Raw genomic sequence first — 23,019 nt, 5'->3', positions numbered from 1 at the left:
CTTAGCATGCGAACGCAGACGTATTTCCGGCTGTCGCTTCTCTTCAGCGGAGAGAAGCGACAGCCGGAAATACGTCTGCGTTCGCAGGCTACCAGTTCCAAAGCCTCTCGCTCCCTTTTGCCTCGGTCAACCCGTTTCCGGTCGAGCGAAAACCGTTCGTCTCGGATACATCACCGAAACAAATTGGCCGTGAAGGCCTAGGAGAAAGCCGTACAGGAACTAAGCAAGGTCGCAAGATTCAAACATTTACTTAAAAGTTCCAGCAATAGTAAAAGACGCAATTTCGATTCAAATAGATTTATTTCAAGTTCTGCCAGTGTAAAAGACATGGCTTTTTGCCTTTGTCTATCATGTGTCCAATAATAAACCACAGATTTGTTTATGTAATTGCTAAATATAATAGGTATTACCCACACCACTTAAACCACATGTCTTTTGTTAAGCTTTTTTGTTTTTCCGTTCTGTATTCACAAAGTTATAGCAATACAGTCGACTCCCGATAACTCGAACCTTCAAGGGAAATTGAAAAAGGTTCGAGTTATCGGCAGTTCAAGTTATCGAGGGTAAAATTATATAGAAAATGACCTGAAAGGAAAGGAAAATTGGTTCGAGTTAGCGCGAGGTTCGAGTTAGCAAAGGGTTCGAGTTATCTGGAGGCGACTGTAACAATACAATAAAGTTATTTGTTGTTAAATATCATCTTTTAAAATTACCTAGACTTCTTACAAACCATCTTCTTCTGAGGAAAAATAGTGAAAACGTAGCGCGACGTTTCGATGGCATCATAGCATCATTCTCAAGCTTAAAAGATATTCAAGTTAAATATATTTCTTTCTGGAAATTAATTAATTTTTATTAGCTTATTCCCCTTCTTCTTACTGCAAATCTATTCACTCCTAAATATGTGTTCTCGTAATTATTCTTTTCATTCTCAAACTGCAATTAGCTTTACTTTACTCAGCTTTTTCACGGTGTTTGCTCAGCTTTTCGACGTCTCACAAAAATCATTTACCGTGATTTAACAAATTTATCCACTGTTAACATGGATATATTCTTTAATTACGCAGACTTCTTGAAATTCATTTCTTTCAAGAAAATTACTATTTAATTTTGATTAGCCTCGCGACCCGTACTTAGCATATCTTCCAAACTACAGTATTTAACAAGAAAGCCCTTTCAAAAATGTGGTTTTCGAAGGGGTCCTTAGCAAGAAAAAAATATAAATAACAGAAAACTATAAGACGACTACAAATAAGAGGGTCTTCATCGGGGTGCTGGTTTCGTAGCTATCAGTTAAAATTTAAGTTATTTCTCAGCTATTTCTCGCGTAGTTTTGCGGTTTTGCATGTATCGTATCAAGAGTGTCCCTCCCATTCACGAACAGTGTCGAGTATCATCCGAAGATTTCCGTAGAACTTCCGAGTGATTCCCATATCTTTCAAGGCTTTACGGATACTGCTTATCATCTTCTGACGACCCAGCCTGCGAGAGTAGACCCGTTATCGGGCTGTTGTTTCACCCGGGGCGAGTGAAACAAAAGTCGGAAAAGCTATAAGGCATCAGCTCTCGCAGGCTAAATACTGACGACCTCACGACTTCTAGCTAGAAACAACTTGTGAGGAACTCCGAGCCATCTTCGTCAGCAACTGAGTCATTCTCCAGGCATTGACTACACAGTTCCTGGCAAGTTATTTGCAAAGAAAATTCGCACTATACACAGGCAAAGTTTAGCCTTCTAAGCTAACATTTTTGTTAACGATTCTCACCTATCCGGTCAAAAAAAGACCTGTCATGTCTCAGCTGACAGTTAAAATTTTGGCCAATTCTCAGCTCTCAGCTAACCCCATGCAGACCCTCAGATAAAGCCAACAAGTCCTATTCCTTATTATCCTTTTTACGTTTTAAACTATATATTTTTTTCGCGGCGTTTGCTTTGCTTTACAGCGTCTCAAAAATAATTGCTTCCCGTGATACGACAAGTTTATTCACTAAGTTCTAGTCTTGCAAATACATCATGAGATCCTGATCCCTTTTTTGTATTTCCCAGTTTGTTTAAAGCAAATGGAAACTGCAAGAAACGTTGGGACAATAGCGAAACAAAATTTGTACTGCGGCCAGTTTATGCTATCTCCTACCCGTTCCCTTAATTACTTTAATTTCTTATTGCCTTTCTTTTTACCATTCTAACCTCTAATTATTTTCTTTTGTTCATCTTTTCTTTTGTTTTTCTCCGTATTGTCATTCACAACACTCATGATCAGTTTATAAGCGTTTTTGGTATTTTAATAACTCCACAATGAAACCACGCACATCCAAAACGCATTGCAGTCTCCTCCACGATCCATTTTCTACTTTCCTCATCATACCGCTCCACGGAATGGACGGCTTCTCTGTTGTGCCTGCCACCCAAAATATATAACCTCCCCTCAACTTGGGCCACTCCCCCTGCAGCACGCGGAAGGTTGATATCGGCCAGAATGCTCCACTGATCTTCTCGGGGGCAGTATACCTCACAACTCCCCAGAGCGAATGTTGACGTGTTTTGAAATCCACCAATCACAAGAATCTTATCTCCTAACACAGCTGCACATGCGTATTTTCTTTCTTGTGCCATGGGGCTCGTTTCGCTCCACTCAAGGGTCGCCATGTTGAGTTTTTCAACCGTGCTCAGTGAATAGTTGTCATTTACGCATCCACCGATGGCATATACGTCACCGTTAAACGCGACCGCGCATAATGCCTTGCGGGCGTGTCTCATAGCTGGCCCCGGACTCCACGTGTTGTCGCTTGGCTGGTAGCACTGTACTGTGCTGAGGGCATCAAAGCCATCCTTCCCGCCAATAAGGTAAATGCGGCCATTGAACGCGGCAGCCGCTGGTGCGAATGTCCGCTGAATCAGATCTGCCACTTGGGACCACGTGTTGGTTAGTGGGTCAAAGCGTTCCACAGTGGACCCCCGAGGGTAACCACCGATGCAGTAAAGAAATCCTTCACAGACAACAACAGCATGTTCGTTGCGGTCTGAAGTCATGTCAGCCAGCTGATGCCAAGTGTCTTGCTCGGGAAAATACACCATTGTACTCTTCAGAGATTTCCCACTACACAGGCCTCCAGTCAAAAGTATTGCTCTCACTTCTTTTTCGAGGCATTTTCTGGGCCTCAAATCAACGCTGTCACTTTCTTGAACGTTGAAAGTTTTCAGACCCTCGACAAGAAACTCCATGCATTCCGCATTTCGGTTGACCAGGGGTTCCGTTTTGATGTGATCTAAAATGTATTCCTTTGGCATGGAGAATAGGTGCACTTCTCTAAACAGCTTCTCAAAGTAAACTTGTCGGGTTTCCTGGTCGTATTTGACCCACCGCAGTACCGCTTCATAAACCTCCTCTTCTCGTGCGACCACAATTTTCTCATCTGACACCAGATCCATGAGAAGTTCAAACTCCAGATCAAGAAACTCATCTGTGCTGGACACCAGGGCAAAATGGTCGCGAATGACTTTCCTCGCGGCGAGTTTCAATTCAGCGCAGTTACACTGTTCAGCAAAGACATACATCAGAACACAATTGGACTTTGATATCAGAGAGTGTAAATACTCCACAGCCTTATGTTTCAAATCTGCAATCAGCAGATAATCAGCCGTCATGATCAGTTCCTTGACATTGGATGCGTTCAAAGAAACCATCCCAGTGTACATGTAGTCAAGAAGATCTTGAATGATGTCTGGACACAGATCAAGCTGGACAGAAGAACAATTCTTTTCGATCATTGTTGTCGTGAACAGAGCCAGGAAATATTCGCTGGAAGCCGCTAAAACACTTTTGTGAGCTGGAAATTCTCGATCCTTGATGACCAGAACCACGTCGCACAGAACGCCTTGTCGTTGTTGATGGGCGAGTTTGAAGAGCAGTTCATTTCGATGCTGCTCGTCATTTACTGCTTTTTGCAACATTGCCATCCCTCGTCAGTTAACTTCTCCACGCTCTGTAACACTGGAATAACAACAACACGTATCAGTTTCTTTGTCCCTTTCAGTTTTGTGACAGGTTATCACCGCATGTGGCAACCGCAGGTTTTAACACGTTTCCCATGGGGAGGGGGGGGGGGAGGTCTTGTGTTTTGGCTATTGCCGCGCCGACGGTGACGCGCGGATTGTTAGTTCGACGTTTGTTCCCCTATCATTTTCCAGGCATTTTGGGTCAAAGACGAGAGACTTCCCTTCCAGGTTAATAGAAAACTAAACAAACCTCAGTTTTGAAAATAATAATTTATTAGTTTTATTTTAAAATGATTTCATTTTCTTTTCGTAGTGATGCTTAGCTTTTCCCGACAGGTGTGTATACATGTTTACTTGTCTCGCTCCAAGGACTTTACATCCGAAATTCAACCAATAAATTGCACTAATGACACAAAGGAGGCATAAAAATGTGTAGAATGATTCTAATCATAACGCGAACAACGAAAAAGCGTTTTTGTTGCACAGTCGAACCTCCCTTAACGACCACTTATCATAAGTAATCTTCTCTATCTAGCAACCACTTGTTTTCGCTAACAAATTTATTTTTGTCACCAGCGGATCACCGTCTTAGGGATGTTTACTAAGCCACAATCTCTTTGAGAAGACCGCCTCTCACTGGTCTGTTGCAAATAACCGAAGCTGATTGGTTCAATCATCACTGTCTATTTAATCGGCACTTCAGGCAAGGTGGCTGGTATCAGTGGCTGTTTTGTCTTTTCCACAATAAAGCGCGTGCGTTTTCAGATATTAATCGGGGCTTATAAAATAAGTAAGTTAACCCTTTTCTGGCTTGCTGCTGAATCGGATGACTATGCCCTTTGCTGAAAAAAGGTCCTCACAATTTCACAGTAGCCCCTCTCTAAACTTCGCTTCTCGGCCATGTGTTTATTTTTCGGACCGAATGTTTCAGCCTCCGGCCCAACAGTCCGATATGGTCACTACGTGATTGATTGCCAGTAAGCAAACGCAAACTGTCTAGTTTGTTCTATTTTATTTTTTATTTCATTTTACTTCATGATTATTTGTATTTATTTTTGAACAAGGAAAGGCGGTCTTAAATATGTGACTTTCTATTTCTTTATTTATTTATTTATTTATTTATTTATTTATTTATTTATTTATTTATTTAATTTTTTGTCCCTTCGAAAACAAATCGGACGACGCCGGGTTAGTTAATTTATGCGCCTCGTTAGCTAACTATCATCTCATATCCAACACGTGCGAGTGGAATAATTGTCTTATTTAAAACAATCAAGAAATATTGCTGCATCTTGATGATTTCGCTTCGCACGAGAAACCAGAAAGCAATTTAATGGTTGCCTATTTCCCGGGGATGGTATAATGGATACCATGGCCGCTAAGCTAATATAAACCCTGGAAATGCATTATACGATGATCGAGTTTTTAATGATGACTATTACACCGTGGACGAGATGTCTTTCAAAATGAACTCGGCAAGGTGAATATTTATCGGCTGTTTTTAATAAAATAGTAATTCGGCTATTAGCGTTTGCTAGATATGAGATGACCAGTATGACCTCAAGGGTACCATCTAGATGATCTCCAATCCAACGCACGCTCACGGAATGATTGTCAACTCAAACGATTAGATTATTCCCGTTCTCTACGCGCGTTAAAACATACTGCCAAGACTACGCCTTGTCGATCATTTCCTCGCCACTAACGTATGAACATTTGTAGGACACTCGCTTGGCTTAGCAGAGAGGCACCAGGAATCTCTCTAGCTCTTCTTTATTCTTTTGGACTGGTTCTTCACGACATCAAATCTACAACAATTCTGCTCAATTCTACGTCTGCTCTACATTTTTTCTAAGAGTAACACTCAAATCACGCCTCGCTTTATAGTGTGCTGTAAACATGTATACGACTGGAGTGTAATTCAACCAACTTTGCTGGCCAGACGGTTCCAACCAGAGATAAGAATTGGTTTTCATTTGCCAAAATACACTAACACGAAAGAACAACACAACTGTTCTAGGAGAATAGATAGAAAGGGAAACCAATCAGGCTGATAAAATCCTCAAGTTTGGAGGAGGCCGAAGCCAAGGTTAAAGGGAGTAGGCAAACCTGTCCACAGCACAGCTGTTAACTCTAATCTTTGAACAACAGGAAAATGTCAAATAATCTGGAAAATATCCATCAAAACTACCGAAAAGAAATAACTGTATTCCAAATTCAAGTTGAAAACACACCCTCACATTAGCTTCACAATACATTTCATGATTTCTGTCTTATAATTTGAATACACCAGGCTGCCCAAAAATGAAAACTGGACAGAAAAAATGAATTTTTTTTCGTAAATTAGTGTAAGCTTAACAGCAATACTGGGAAAGAAATGGCTTGGTAGCATTCATTTGAATGTTCACACTTTAGGAACTAACTGAGTAGACCACCTTGTAAAACGTCATATAAAGCATTACAACAGGGGCACCCAACAGATCGTTTCGGTAAATTATCTCTTCGGAAGGCCATTAATCCCCTACAATTTTCTGAAGGGAATTTTCACCACGAAGTTTCGTTATATGGGAAATTTAAGGCCTAGTGTTTTCGGATTGATAAAAATGTTGTTTCGGGTACCGAAAAAAGGTCAGCTAAGATTTTCGGAAAGGAAATAAGACCTTAGGTTTTCGGGAAATGGACAAAAATGCCCTAGTAATTTCGAAAAGGCTCAAGTTCCCCTAGAACTGGACTGAACAGATAAAAATATTATAGCGCTGCCTAAAATGAACCTATAGAACTTTAAAGCCACTCCAGATCGCCTAAAATAACGTTTCAAAGGATCTGAGAGAAAATTGTCGTTGGGTGCCCCTGATTACAAGACTGAGAACTGCCAATATAATTCGTTTGAATGGTCACACGTTAAGGGTTTGTCCACAGAATCAAAAGTTATAACAACTTTGTACAAATAAACAGTACAACAGGAATACTTCTCAGTAACTTTCATTTAAGCGGTCACACTTTGGGATTTCATTCACAGAACGGTCAAACTGGAACAAATAAAAGGCTTCAGGAAGATCACGATAATTCAAAAACAGCGGAGCACATTTTACAGATGATACTGTGTTCATCTGACGTCGTCATTACTGCCGTTTCGAAGTGGTGATTAACTTTTGTTTCACTGTTTTTAACGCACTAACGAACGAACTGGAACGAAAAGGCCGACGGAACGGACAAACGGATGGAGGAACCAACGAAGCAACGGACGCACTAGCCTGCGCGAGAGGGAACGGGGCGCGTGAGCAAGGAAGACGTCTTTTACCTCCTTTTCGTTTTCCTTCCCTCTCTTGCGCCCCCCGCTCTTGCTCGTGCCCTCTATTTTTGTTTGCCTGCTACGAAGGCTAAGGACTCACGAACGAACGAACAAAATAAAACGAAAGGAGGATAACTGGGACTCAACAAATTATCACTAAATAAACTTTCAATAAACAATTGGGTTGGATTATGTTCGGAAATCGAACGAAATCGAAAAGAAATTTGTCAATCAGGTGCTAAAATAATACATTCGCTATGCGAGCTATTATTACCAATTCTAAACGCCTTTCTGACACCTCCTTGTGTTTGAACAACTTACCCTCCTTCCTGGCCTATTTTCTTAGCCAACGACACAAACGAAGTTAACCGAGGGATCCAAGCTAAAGAGCACGAGGTTAGGTTTATTTTAGACGGGAAGTTTTGTTGGAAGTAGCAATAGCAAAACAAAGCCCGTGAAAGAAAGCAATGAGAAAGTATTTGAATGGAGCTTGTGTCCATGAAACGGATGGGTGTCAAAATTGCCTGGTAACCCTAGGACAACTTGATAGGCATTCGTTTTTGTAACATTCATGCATGATCCGACAAAGCATTCAGTGCAAAGAAGCCTAATTTAGTGGTAGCGGTGAAGGTAATTACTGAATTTCTAGATGAAAACTAGAGCCAGGTGATGCTTTTTAAGTAACTGCGCTACCTGTGTTGTAAAATACCTTCTGTGTCTTCGTGCCGACGAAGAGCTAGTTTCAAATAACTGTAACTCGGACGTTTTTCACTTCTTGTTTTCTGTAATAATGTTCCGCAAAAATATTTCTATTCAAACATTTGCTCTTTCAGGATCAATGATAAATCCACGCCAAATAAATACCGAATATTTACGTAATGGAATAAATGTGATAGTGTATTTTAACCCTAGTAAAATTTTCGAGTTTGCTTCTGTCACTGACTGAAAACTGAGTAACGTGAATACCAATTCTGAAATCAGTCTCTTTCTGCCGTCGGAGAAGGAGAAAATTTTCTAATGATTTTAGTTCTACTAAAACTTTGTAACGGTTATAGATGGTCATATTGTGCACCTCTACAGTAACCTTGTAGTCCTTGATAATCAGAGAGGGATAGATAGATATGCCCTTACTTGAACACGATCATATTTGGAGCTCTGATGGGGTCACAGTGTTCCTCGTGCTGGTCACAAACTCCTTCGTTAGTGTTGCTAAGGAAATCAGCCATTTCAGAAGAATTAAAATGAGAGAAACTATAGAAAAGGCCGGAACAGATTGCATTACAATATTAACCGCGCGCGTGGTCAAGGTTCTAGAAATAATTAGCTTAACCGTCCGTGCCAGTAATAGCTAAAGATTACCGTGTTAATTTTTGATGGGACCTAATACTCGTTATTTTGGATATCGCTCGGTACATTCCAATTTTTTTTACCACGGAGTTAGTTTGCATTTGATTTGGTTCGGAAATCCGACAACCGCTTGCAAAAAATTATATATAACCCTGTTCGATGCCCGAACAAATTTGAATTCGATCGCCCGAATTAGTCCGATTTTCTTCCACAAACGTTTCGTTCTATTTTGTCCGAGTCGATACTCCGTAGGCCGCGATAGATCTTTGCTGATTTCGCTTTGCAAGAACAACCAGAAGACAATTTAATGGCCGCTATTTTTCAGGTATGGTAATGCATCATATACCATGGCCGCTAATCCAATCAAATCCCTGGAATTGCATTATACAATGATCCAGTTTTTAATAAAATGTCACTTGTTTTACAGGCTATCATCCTCGGCCGGAGACCAAGGGGCAGCTAGTCGGGTGGAAGGGATTTTCGCGGTAAACTTTCGCCCATGAAAATTCCTTCCTGAGCTGCCCAAGGGTCTCCGAGAATGGCAGGCTATAAATTTCGCGTCATCGAAAATTAGTGAGATTCTAATTTTAATTCAAGTACATTAAAAGCCGTATCGCTACAAACTTTTACCTGAAGATAATTCTGCAATAAAGGAGACTTACCTGTAAGTTGATGTTTGATTTGGATTCTATCGTGTCATCAGTCTGCAACAAAGGAGTATTACGTGAGAAGCACGCGCTCTTGTTTTTGCCACTAGGAACGAAAGAGTAAAGAGTTGAAATACCCTGGAAAGATGAGATTTCATCGAGCTTGAAATTTAAAAAAATATGACTGCTGACACAAGAACTCTAATTGTAAAGACAGGCACACCACAACATGATATAGAATGTGTAATTAAGTCAAAAATAGTAGTGATAGGTGCACCGAATTATACCCGGTAAATGAGCAGCCATGAACATAAAGTGAGCAGCCAGAATAAATTTAAAAAATGCGCGGGAAATTTTATAAGCAATAATTATGAAGTCACAAAAGAATGTGTGGGTGTGTTGACAGGTTAGGGGGCACTTTTGATTGATGGGTCCTTGACAAGTAAGCAGCCCAACGCTGATTGGTCGTTGCCAGACCATTATGTTTGCAAAATAAAAGGCCGCTTTTATCAAAAGCGCTATTCCACTTTTAGAAAACAAGGTTGTCTTACGTTTGTTGGAGAAAACAGAAATGTTTCGAGTGGAATCTAGCGCTACACCTCTGTTGACAGAAAATAAAGAGAGTTCCTTACCCGGTCAGTTCTGCCCGTTTCATCCCTGCTCAACGTTGGAATTGGTAGAAAAAGCGCAAGGATTTAGCTATGTTTACTGTCCCGAGAAAATGTGCTTTATGTTTGCCCCTGCTTCAGAATGGAAAGAGGACATAGAGCGTATCGCGCATCAAACACACTCTAATGTGAAAAAATATGCAGCTCAGTTGGTCTGTGATTGCTCTAACAAACTAGCATTGAGAAAAAGTAAACAACCCTGGAGCCAGGATCGCATGTTTCTGACGTGCCACAAAAAAGAGTGTAACTTTTTCATGTGGATCGACCAGCCAATATCGCATCCTATCAAGGAGCGGCTCTCATATTCACCTAAGCCACGGTTCACAAGATTCCATCCTTATAGAGAGATAAAGGAGATGTTTGAAAATCATCGCCAAGAGGTTAAACAGAAAGGACTTATTCAGCGCCAGCGCCATGCACGCAAATATGACGAAGGATTTTTAATGTGTGACAATGGATTCAACAGTCTAGGAAGTCCTAAAATATTTCACGGTCTTAGATACAGAAAATGGATGGACGAAGTATGGGAATCTTACAAGTTTTATGTCCAAAAAATGAAAGAAGACTCTCGAGACGACCCAGATCCTACACTTTGTTTAGAGAAAGACGATTTGCTGCGTCAGGCGTATTTCAAGTACGCAAGTGATGACGGCCATCATCCCGAAAGTTTCCGAGTGTTGAAGGTTTTATATGAAAGACATATTGAAGGCAAACACGTACCTTTTGAAGGTTATGTCATCAGCCCCGAAGAACATGAAGAGATCGAAAGAGATAAACAGTTATCTTCTTATTCTAGAGCTTTTGCACGAGATTTACGCAGATCAAAATGTATTGCTATGCTTAACAATATAAGGAACCAAGATCTTCCTGTTTGTTCGAATTAAAAATATTGCATTACCGTCTGTGTAGAAATAGAGCTATCTTGAGATCCTTTGAAAGATTTTTAAAGTTTTTGAGTGAAATAAAGTTTTATTCATCTTTACACCGCGTTAGTCACTAATTATGCTTAACAAATCTTTGACTCGAGCTCTAAAATTTGCATGTGAACTATCTCGTGTGTCTTTTGTTTGAGAAACAATAAGTCATATCCAACACCTACTCTGATTGGGTAGTCCCAGAGTCAGTGTCTATAACAATACCTGAACCGGCTGCACGCAAGTTATTTGATGCGAAATCTTCGTCCACTTCGATTCTCAGACCGTCAGTTCCTTAACAACATGGCTAGCAAGTTTACTGTTGGAACCCCAAACACCCTCGAAAAAGTGTAGAATAGTGATATTGAAATAGAATATCGGAAACTATTAGCGACCTGTTTCAAAACCCTGAACGGAACAAGGGAATTATCACAGAGAGCTTGTAAGACAATTAAAAATTAGCGACGCGCGACACCCACGCTTGTGTCTGAGAAAAATAAAGACACATGACTAGAAATGGCCCGTTTGTCTCCTTTTGTCCCTTTTGGCGTGGTTTTGGCCTTTCAGGCCTGGTTATGGCCTTTCAGGCCTGTGTTTGGCCTGGTTATGGCCTTTCTGGTCTTCTTTTATTTATGAAGGAGAACGCTTAGTAACCCCGCCTTCATCAATTTTCTATAAAACAGACGCGTTACTTTCTGAAGTTTAGTTTCCTGTCAGAACGCGTGCGGTTCAAACCAAAGATGACGAGCACAAACTATACCTTATACTTGCAACAAGGTGCTGGAAATTATGAAGACAGCGAAGAAAGCGATTTCTCCCAAGAAAGCGAAGTCTCTAGTCAAGGAACGGAGTCTTCCCAAGAAGAAGAAACAGAAAACTTAGAGCCGTGGTCACGCATTTTTGATGAAGCCGAGAAACGCCACAAGATCCAACTGGACGCTTTGATCAATCAGTACCAAGAAAACGGAGATTCAGAAAACGTGGCTCGTAGTAAAGCCGTGAACGCTCTCGTTCCTGTTTACAGAAAAGAGCTGAGAAAAGTGCTCTTAGAGAATCTACAATGGATGCGTGCAATGAAAAAAGATCCCACCTTCAAAAAAGTGATGGAAACTCAAAAAGAGCTTAAAGACACAGAAGGATTTGATTGGTTGGAATCGACGGAACTTGCTATCGATAAGCGGAAATTCTTACTCAATCGATTGTACGAAAAGCAGCCCATTCCACAAGATCAAGACTAAACCTACTATGAATGTTATGGAATTTTTTTTTATTTCCTGGACCTTTGTATTGTTGCATTTCAATAAAACTGTAAACAACCAAACTTTAAGTGTGTTGATTGATGACTTGAAAATAATAACAATAATAGTAAACTTGTAGAAAAAATAAAAAAATCTAAAATTTGAAATGCAAATTACTAAAGCAAGATCAAAACTTTTTAATTAGACACTGTTATTTGTGATGACACTTTTAAATAAAGATGATGATTCCAAAGTTGAGAGCTGTTGCGTGACTAGCGACGCGTGTCTGCGAAAAATAATAAAAAAAACCATATAACTACAAATGGCGCGTTTGTCTCCTTTTGTCCCTTTTGGCGTGGTTTTGGCCTTTCAGGCCTGGTTATGGCCTTTCTGGACTGTGTTTGGCCCTTCTGACACTCTATATAAACTGACTAGTTGCGAAAAAAATGTCATTTGTGTTCAGTCATCAAACTGTCAACATGGTTTACCAAAGAGTTTGCAGAAACTGTCCGATTCCATCGTGCGGGGCGAAGTACCTTGTCAGATTAGCTAACCATCTCGCGGATGTTCATCAGTTAGACCACATACAGCGAAGACAGTATTTACAAGAGGCGAAACTGCAACCTAAAGTTAAAGTCGTCGTTTACGAAAGTGAAGCGGATAATTCCGGAAAAAATCACTATCTCAATCCAGTACAGAAACATGAAACGGTGTACGAACTGTCAAGATATCGGAGAAATGAAGCCTCTTTTAAAGCAAAAACTGAAAGACCGACTACAAAGAACAAGACAAACCGCAAGAAACAAAGAAAGTCGAACTCTTGGCTTAGAGGCCATAGGAAAATTGTGTAGACACGGAAGGAATAATTATTATTCCTCGAAATAAAACGAAAAAAAAAAAAACGGATTTGTAATAGTCAGTCAAATGATTCATTTTCATTCCTTTCAAATCGCTGTGTGTTTGACTCTTTTTGTCATTGCTTTTTAATAAAGTTTTTAAAACGGTATCTCTCGTCTGGTTCTATTGCTAACAATTATAAGTCGCGTGTTTTAATTGATCCTTTATATACTAATACGTCAAGATACTCCCTTGGGGTTTTTTCCAGCAGAGCTGAACTAATTTTTATGCAACCTTAGGCTTGCGAACTCGCATAATTAACTGACTAACGGTGCGTGACTTTAATAGCTTTTTCATTTCCTCGGGATAGATAGGAGAAAGAAAGACACACAAAGATAGTTTACGCATCAACGGTTTATTAGGACTCAGAAAATGAGCTTAACACTGATATAAAATCAAATTGTTTTTCAAGAAAACTGTCAGCATGAGTATCACAAATCAAGTAAAACGCATCCTCATCACTGCTCTATAACCCCATTTTGTCTTTGCAGTTTTGGTCGTGAACTTGTCTTGGGAATCTCGATGGTTAGTTTCGGAGGGTTTCTTCGTTCGGCAAAGAATTCGCTGAGAGCGTCTTTGAAAGGGGTTCGCATTTTGGAGCAATGGCGACTTGTTGTGGTTCTTCTTGTTTTCTGACAATGGTTTCAGGGCATTGTGCTTTAACTTGGCCGTTCATTTCCATACCACTGCAATCTTTCCATTTCAATCCACTGGGAGCGTAGTAAATGGCATACAGAATGCGATCTTCCAGCTGGTTCGGTTGAACGATTTCACTGAATCCTTCGAGTTCCAACGAAGTAAGATAGATGCTGGTCCAAGGGAACTTGGGCAGCTCGGTCACGTGTCTTTCCCACGACTTTCCCAGTTTAAAACCAAGCCACTGCATACACTCTCGGCGGTTTTTAGGACGAGATTCAGATCAATGTTTTCGACCACATCATCTCGGAAATAAAACCAAGCATCTTCGCTATCCATCATCAGGCAGGAGTGCTGTCTTTGACTTGGGTGGTGAATAGCGCAACCGTTACAGCGATTTATTTTTTCTTCTTGAATCATTGCGTCTAGCATGGCGGCATACGTTAGCTGGAACACATGACCAACAAGACTTGCTATCTTCTACCTTTGGATTTTTTCCACTTCGTCTACTGACAGGAGAGGCTGAGGGGTCGGTTCGACTTGAACGTTTGGAACCATCCTTGCGGAATATAGCAGCGATAAAATAATCTTTACTCTAGTTGAATGATAACGCTTTCAAATTTTGCGCTGTTTTTATTAACTCTAACAATAGAGTCTTGACTATCCAATCAGGGTGGGTATAGAGCGGGCAAGCCTGGGCATGCAACACACCCACACATTCTTTTGTGACTTCATAATTATTGCTTATAAAATTTCCCGCGCATTTTTTAAATTTATTCTGGCTGCTCACTTTATGTTCATGGCTGCTCATTTACCGGGTATAATTCGGTGCACCTATCACTACTAAAAATGCATGTGATGTACAATTTAACTGTTTCAAAAAATAGAATGATATGCACAAATGCAATTTGGCCATACGGCTAACACGAGACCTTCCGCTTTCAAAGAGTCGGATAAAGTTGCGTTTTGGTGGACGTCAATCAACGAAAAGCCGTTGAAATTATTTTGAATTCTGACAAAATTTCAAGGAAACAGAACGAACAATTTTCTCACTAAGAGGAAGTAAAGCTTCATTAAAATTGATTTCCGAGCCAGTTCAAGCTAAAAGAAAAGATATTTTAAAACTTAAAAATTTACAACATTTTACTGCACGTGATAATTTGCTGATTCGCACGCCTTTTACCAATTATCATGTGCAGTGATTTAAAATTCAAAAATACAGTATCCTTTAAACGATTCTCTGGCTTTTCCCTTTTAAACTGGAAGATACACAAGACAAAAGCCCTGAATACGAGGTTGCTTGCCGACGTCAATCAAATCAGCTGACACTTTGACCGACAAACTTGGTGTCGACTGACAACGCCAAGTTAAGTGTAACACTGGTGTCAACACCAGCTTTAGTTGGTATAAACAGAGGAATGTATGTTTAGTGGGACATCAAACAATATTATACTAAAGGCTGTCATGTTAATTCACTGACACCTCCCTTGTCTACGGGAATTTTTTAACCGTAAAACGGTTAAATTATGATTCGAACCCACGTAAGTTCATATATGTTATACTTGGTAATTTTAGTTAGAACTTTTTTCGCTATTTTGTTACGGCGTCACTCGACAAGTTTCAACTGAAAAACGTTTAGTATAGAGGGGGGCATTGGGATTTTCGGTTTTGGCCATTTTTTTATAGGTCGCTTTTTCGGTTTTTGCGGGAGTAGGGAATCATCGAGTCGGTTTGGATTCGAGTTCGAGTTGGACCTCGAGTTAGACTTCATGAAAATCAATAATATCGATTTGACACACCAAATCAATTCAACGATTTTCACCGATTTCCGTTATCAATCGGTAAAAAATCAGGCCGTCAATAAAACCGGGAACATGGAACATTCCGGAACATCCCGGAACACGAAAAAAAAATTAAGATAGAAAATAAAAATTTAACAAAAACTGATAAAGGAAAAAATGAAAAAAAAGTGTGTGTATATTTATATATTTATATACTAGTAGTAATCAAAGATTATAGTGCGTCGCCTTAGGCCCTTAGGCACTTAGCAAGGTTGCATAAATCATGTTAAGATTACGGGAACCTGTAAGTATAGTTGCAAAACAATAGGTTGTTGATTAAGAACAACCGTTAACCAGTCCCAGTAACGAAGGGAAACCGATAAGGAGATTTTCAAGTACTCCTGAAATCTGCTTTATACTAATGTTGCAATTTTAAACTACAACCACGATGGATAACCCATCTTTCTAGCGCGGCATTATGTGGAGTTGTCTTGACTGATCAATTACCTTTTAATTCTGGTGGTCAAACCGAAAATCGTGTTGTCTTCAAAAGTTCCCCAGGCGTACTGAGTTCATGACGAAACAGTTACCAGGTGCATTGAACGCGTAGCAGGGATATCAGTGGTAAAATCAAACACACGAGTTTTTATGAATTCACATGAAACTAATATGCATCATGAATAAACGGCTGCGTGGAAACCAGGCGCCATAGTATCAATTAATTTTCAGCGTTCATCTTTTTCCTCTTTCATTATTCCCTGGCAGATTTTCGAAACGACATTACCACGAAAATGGGCCTTCATGAGCCATAAGGTATAAGCTGTCCCTGTTTCAAGTGATGCTCGCAGTTGATGCTTATGCATTGGACAGCAAAGGTCTTTCAATGAAATGACTTTACCGTACTCGGTGCAATGTCGAAGTTGAAGCGAAATAAAAATAGACTGAAGGTATGACAACGTCATCATTCAGGACGAACTCGAAAAGGAAAGAGATGTTGGTAGATATGGCTTTCCAAGAAATAGTACGTGACCTGCATGTAACACTGAGGGAAACATTTTTATCACAGGCTCGCTCACACACCACGACCACGTGAATCGATTTGTAGACTAATATATTCAACATGATTCGCCTCAGGTTGTGTTTACTTTACGTGAACTTTACGCATGCTTGACCATGTGTCGACCCCTTTTTTAATAGCGAGACTTTCTTGGACTTCTTGACCCTATATCTGCATCCCCGGCTTGATAAGAATAATTATTTTACCCAATAAGCTTTCAATAATCATGGTTTCAAGACCAAAGAGTCCGATGTTTCTCTTTCTGTTTCTGTGTAAGGACCCACGCCCTAAAGCGAGTGTTATTTTTGCGAGTTTCCAAGAATCGTGATTGCGTGACGTCGGTCCAATTGGATGTCGATTTGAAGACTTTGTGTGGCTAAAAATATATTCGACATGATTCGCCTCAGGTTGTGTTTACTTTACGTGTACTTAACGCATGCTTGACCATTATTTTACACAGTGAGCTTCAATAATTTGGGGTCAAGAACTTTTCAAGGCAGCAATTGTTAGAGTCCGATGTTTATTTTGGTGAGACGGTGTTCACAAGCCAATCCAAGATTGATCTGTTTCCTATAAACCTGATCGACTGCTGTCGCCCTTTTCAGTCTTTCACTACGACTTCAGACGATTCATTTTAGCTGCACTTGGAAATTACTCTGTAGTCAGTCTATTGCATGCACGAGGGAGTTGACTACACTCCACGTAAAAATCGCTGGAAAAGTAAAATTTTACAAAAAGACATGTATTTCACAAGACATGGTTTCCAAAAAATGTCTCGCCGTTTGCTGATTATTGCAAGGTGGCTTATCTTCTCCATTTGCTTCGTTTTGCTGCTTATCACGAGGAGAAGAAGACGAAACTAGGAACCTGCTGACGAAAACTATAACTAAAAAATCTAAAACTAAAACGAAAACTACGAAGAAGGTAAGAAAAGCCCAAGGTATCTTAATAAATGCCTTGACAGTAAACGAGAATCACTTTAAATAATTGTAAAATCCGGGGATTGTGCCAACGTCTAATACAACACAAGTTATTAAAACTAGCATTAACTACACATTATAACACGAAGGACAAATTTTATCGCGAATTCAAAATACGCCACCAGGTCCATGATGTAGTTTCGTTCAGGTCCCGGATGTAGTTTTTCGAGTGATAAAAACAATATTTTATGCACTCCAAAATAAAATATTGTTTTTATCACTCGAAAATAAAATTCATATCTTCTCGCCCCCGTGAAATATCCACTACGTCTTTAAGAAGGAGAAGCTTTGCATCTGACACTCCCGACTGGCTATTGCGTCGGCTGCCCATTCTTTTCATCGTCTTTATTTTGCCTCCAGTGGGAACTTTATTCTATTTTTTTTTTCCAGTGAGCATACCAGTCCAGTGTACAGACTATCAGCTACCTGTTTAAGCAAATGAATGAAGACTACGGCAACGCGCAAAAACTGTGTTTACTCTGAATACCAAATGTACAGTCAACTTTTTCTCACATATAACAAGAGCCTCTCTAAACCAGAAACCTGAAGTTTTCGTCTTCGCCCGCAAGTTTACAATTAACTGAACTCGCGCGTCCACAAGACAGAAGTAACCTGGAGAAGCACAACTCGTGAACAGTATACGCATGATGTTTAATGTGGCCTCATTTTTGATTCCCATTGTGTGCTCCGCAGATTTATAAAACTATCTTAGCTAATGGAATCAGAGCTTGAGTCACAAAGATAGGGTTATGTTGCTTCCCGTGTGTTACGTCTCTTTTCGTTGTACCGGAAATTCCATTACTGCCTGATATTTTATCGTTGTGTTACTAGAAATCATACCGGAAATGACTTTCTCATAACGTCATGCTTATCAGTGACCTTTTCTTCGCGCATTGTGGTTCTAAAACTGTCAAACAAAGCACGATTCCTTCGCCAGGAATTCTCCAATTTCCACCGTTTTAAAAGTCGAGTGCTTCTTAGAAGTTATTTTTTCGATCTACCGCTTCAAAATGGTTAATTTCCCGTTTGAAAACGGCACACTTGAGTCCACAACATGTTAACAATATGGCCGCCGCAAATTTAATCCGGGTTTAATGAATAAATCAAATAATGCTTTGACGTCACACAGGTAGGGGTGAGTGGGTCCCCTCCCTTGCGATATACGCGACAAGAATGGATTTTGATTGGCCTGCTTTTGTTGAAGACAATCAGAACAATACATCCCTACTAGGAGATGCGCAGATTTGTGACTACGACGAAGAAAAACAGAACAAGATGCCCCTAATGCCATTTACACGGAATGCTTAATTGTAGCCCCATTTATTCCCCATTGTATGCTTCGCAGATTTTTAAAAACTATCCTCCCTTCGCAATTGAAATAATTGAATGGTTTTATTCAGAGAGACTGCGTGACATTTTATCGTTGTGTTACTGGGATTCCCGAACCGACTGAGATCAGGGTACGAGATTAGGAAAATAACATTTCATGGCTTTCAAGGAATAAGCACTGTAGATTATATCATAGTTAGTGACGAGTTATTAGACAAATTCCAAAACTTTGTGGTACGCCCACCTTCTTTTTCAGATCATTCCCAATTAGTAGGTATGATTAGGATTCCAAATCTACCAGCAAGCTCTTCTTTAACAAGTCAGCAAGAGCTTTTCAGTCTCCCAAGACAATTCCATTAGACACAAGAATCCAGAGATAAACAGCTATACAATCTCCAGAATCACAACAAATGATTTCAGATTTTAAAAATCTCGATCTTGATTCATTTAACGATGTTAATATGGCAGTAGCTAAGTTTGTAAATATTTTAGAATCAGCAGCGAAGAATTCCTAAAGGCTAGGCAATATGACAAATAAAAGGGCCCAGAATATCGCAACCCTGGTATGATACAGACTGTCATATTCTCAAAAAGAAACTTACTTATATCTCAAACCAAGAACATAAGTACCCCTTTGATCTACAAGTCAGGCTTTCTTACAATTTTCTGAATAAGGAATACAAAGGTTTATTACGGCGAAAAAAGCAATAAAACTTGAATAAAACTTGTCAGTCAACCTGTATTTGACTGAGCTTCTATATGTATAGCCCAGGGACCAGTTGCTCGAAGCATGGTTACCGCTAACCCGGGTTAAACACCATTGCAACCTATAGGTTTTAATACCTCTTAACCAATGGTAAGTCGCTAACCATGCTTCGAGCAACTCAGCCCAGCTCACAAAATGACAAAATGAATGTGAGTCACTCGCACGTGTTAAGTTTCGAACTGGTGGGAGCTATTGAAAGTGTATTGATGAGAAAACAAACCCGCCGTTACTAGCCAAGCAGAAAATTCAAAATTATACATTACCGTAATATATAATTTTGGATTTTCTGCACCGAAAGACACTGAACTAACCGCCAGGCTACAGGTATCTTTAGGGTACAGTAATTAAAAATCTGACAAAGTTTAATACTAAGCCACTCGGCCGTCTAAGCATATAAAGCTACGGACAGATAAATCCAATCAAAAAACGTTATTTGTTTATTCAGTATCTCCCAAAATACTGTTTAGATCGACGATGAAAAGAAGCATAGTATGAGACAACACTTAGTTGTATCACCACGTCAGGGGCACCCAACAGATCGTTTCGGTAAATTATCTGTTCGGAAGGCCCTTAATCCCCTACAATTTTCTTAAGGGAATTTCACCTCGAACTTTCATGACATGGGAAATTTAAGGCCTGGTGTTTTCGGATTGATAAAAATGTCGTTTCGGGTGCCGAAAAAAGGTCAGCTAAGATTTTCGGAAAGGAAATAAGACCTAAGGTTTTCGGGAAATGGACAAAAATGCCCTAGTAATTTCGAAAAGACTCAAGTTCCCCTAGAATAACCAAACAGATAAAAATATTATAGCGCAGCCTAAAATGAACCTACAGAGCTTTAAAGGCACTCCAGATAGCCTAAAATAACGTCTCAAAGGATCTGAGAGAAAACTGTCGTTGGGTGCTCCTGCCACGTGCACCATCTTTCTCCGGCCCGGATGAAGATATCTCTATAATTGTTTACTCGCCGGAAACAGAAGCTTGTCTCAGCGCTTCTTTCCATTTCAAAATTAACGTTTCAGTTGCAAGTCTTATTGAAGTAAATTAAACCTAACTTCACATGGCTAATAGGACCTCAGATCAAAACATCCTTACCGCATCGCTAGGAAATTTGTGAACTGGTAATGTGACCCGATAAATGTGTCACAAGATAGTAACCGGACGACGGCATCGTCACGCCACTTGCACTTTCGCATCGCCACCTTCTGAACAGATCAAACATGTTTTCTTTTGTTGTACATCATTTATTATTATTATTATTATTATTATTATTATTATTATTATTATTATTATTATTATTATTATCATCATCATCATAATCATCATCATCATCATTATCATCACCATCATCATCATCATCATCATCATCATCATCATTATTATTATTATTATTATTATTATTATTATTATTATTATTATTATTATTATTATTATTACTATTATTATTATCATAGACCATGTTTAGTATCTACAATTTGCAAAAAAATAATCGTATACATGCCATCTTTCGTTGGGGAAGAAGGGGGGAGGGGGGAGTCCGATTTCACATGGGACTCAGTCCTTTGACAGCGCGATCTCAAAAGTAACGAAGCCGGTATTTTGCTTTTTGTGTTTTTAAAATAGTCCAAAAATAACGAAATATTTTGCTTTTAGTATTTTAAAGAAGTCCAACTCCGATACCAACTCGAAATCTAACTCAAAGTCCAACTTGAACTTCAACTCGAAGTCTACCTTGAAGTCCAACTCGACCAAACTCGATGGTTCGGGATTCCCGGTTTTTGTTGCACCTCAAAACTTCGGTTTTTCGGCTTTGGTGTCTGTTGCGGTTTGCGGTTTTTCCTTTCTTAAGCATTTGGTTTTCGGTTTTCGGCCAAAATACAAGCGTTTCCGATTTCTCTTCGGCAATTATGCACCTCAACAGCGTGCGCCATAAGATATCGCTAGATTTTCCCCAAAGTCCTCTATTGCGACTCAAAGAAGGATTTTTGTCAATTTTCCTCATTTAAACAGAGATTAGAAGAATTGCCGGATTCACGTGCATAGCGTCCACAAATACCGTGATGAAATTAATATAGTTTAGTCCGGCTCCACGTGCCATCAATGTTTCAGATCGATGAGGGGTTTGGAAACTGAGGTGTGTAAATTTTCGGTTTTGATGTTTTTGTTATTCGGTTTTCGGTTTTGATCGAAGTATATTTCGGTTTTTCGGTCTTGGGTGATTTTTTGTGCGTTTTTTCGGTTTCCAATAGACCCCAATGCCCCCTCAGAATAATGCTCGCACAGCACTTGCGGACAATCACTAACTGTCCGTTAGAGTTGGCAGAGAACACGCGCTAAAATGAACATGTTTCGGAGGTTTCTTTTCTTTTTTCCTTTTTTTTTTTCTTTTTTTGTTTGTTTGTTTTAATCAGCGTTGCACTAAATTGAGCCGACTTCTATTCCTCGCAACGATTTGCGCGCAGTAACAAAAAACATTGCGAGATATGTTCACTCCAGGACGTGATATACTACTCAACGCTGATTGCGACAGTTGCAACAAAGTTTCCAATTTTAAAAGGAAAATTGTCTGGTGTAATAGCGCATATACTGGCGGTGAGGTTAAGTCGCAATCGTATGCCATTGCTTTACCATGCATAATAATCTATTTTAGAATTTCTTTTCACCATGAAGAGTCCATATAACCTATCGTTATTCTATAAAATCCATCTTTAGATCTATCATCATTCTATAAAATCCATCTTTGGATTCTCTAAAAAAATATAGCGCACCCCATGCAACCATTCTCAGTTCATACTCACCGATTTCCTATATTAGCCCAAGGGTGAAAGATTTTTGTCTCCCAAAGCGCAAAACTGGCAAGTAAAGAAGGCGAAAAAACTCTTTACCATCTCCCTCTTCTTGAGCGTGCCAAGTGAGGTCATAAAAGGTTATGATGCTGAATACTGCACGCGCAGCGAGAACAATAAAGTAGAAACTGAATTTGTGAAATTATCGGATTAAATAACGTATTTTTAAAGAATATAAAGGAAAACGCCAACGAAATCAAATATTAGTACCTTAACAAAATTCTTGGTTTGGTTTTCTTGGCCCGGACGCGTTTTCCCGCGCTTAACGCCAGCTACGTGTATATGCTTTGAATTGTGATTGGCTCATTGTGCTTTCTACGTCAGTTGTGATTGGTCAGAGTGACAACTTTGGTTTTGGTTTTACAATACTCAACAGAAAACCGCTCTATACGCCATACTTAATAAAAGGAGAAGTTCTAATTATAATTACAATTGTGTTTGTAATTTTAAGTGCTTTTTAACAGCTCAGGAAAACCTTTCAAAGCCACGTCTCTGAAAGAGCCTCCCATGGAACACGACGAAAATGAACTGCTATTAATACTACATGGCTTTCGCCCTCGTTCGGAAAGATTTGGAGTGATATCGTTTCATTTCCTTTCCGTGGACTTATTTTCAATCGCGCTCTCT

The 23,019-nt window shown here is 39.6% G+C and overlaps 1 protein-coding gene across 2 annotated transcripts; it reads right to left on the bottom strand.

The window, feature by feature from the left end:
* Positions 1–62: 62 nt before the first annotated feature.
* Positions 63–22,514, bottom strand: LOC146487374 (kelch-like protein 7). Of its 2 annotated transcripts, none has more exons than XM_085087468.1 (3): positions 22,345–22,514; positions 9,299–9,421; positions 63–3,992 (listed from the first exon to the last, which is right to left on the bottom strand). In XM_085087468.1, the coding sequence occupies exon 3, from the start codon at positions 3,956–3,958 to the stop codon at positions 2,258–2,260; it is 1,701 nt and encodes a 566-aa protein (XP_084943594.1). In that variant the 5' UTR covers positions 3,959–3,992; positions 9,299–9,421; positions 22,345–22,514; the 3' UTR covers positions 63–2,257. The 2 variants fall into 2 exon arrangements, with proteins under 2 accessions (XP_084943594.1, XP_084943601.1); XM_085087475.1 differs by having other exon boundaries at positions 9,299–9,340.
* Between the last annotated feature and the right edge of the window lie 505 nt (positions 22,515–23,019).

Source organism: Pavona decussata, unplaced genomic scaffold, assembly GCF_977016875.1.
Source record: "Pavona decussata unplaced genomic scaffold, jaPavDecu1.1 SCAFFOLD_16, whole genome shotgun sequence".
Taxonomy (NCBI): domain Eukaryota; kingdom Metazoa; phylum Cnidaria; class Anthozoa; order Scleractinia; family Agariciidae; genus Pavona; species Pavona decussata.
Note: the sequence above shows the minus strand (reverse complement) of the source record. Positions and strands in the feature narration are given on the sequence as shown.

Coding starts and splice junctions, on each gene's coding strand:
- LOC146487374 (XM_085087468.1), bottom strand. CDS start 3,958: ATGGCAATGTTGCAAAAAGCAGTAAATGACGAGCAGCATCGAAATGAA.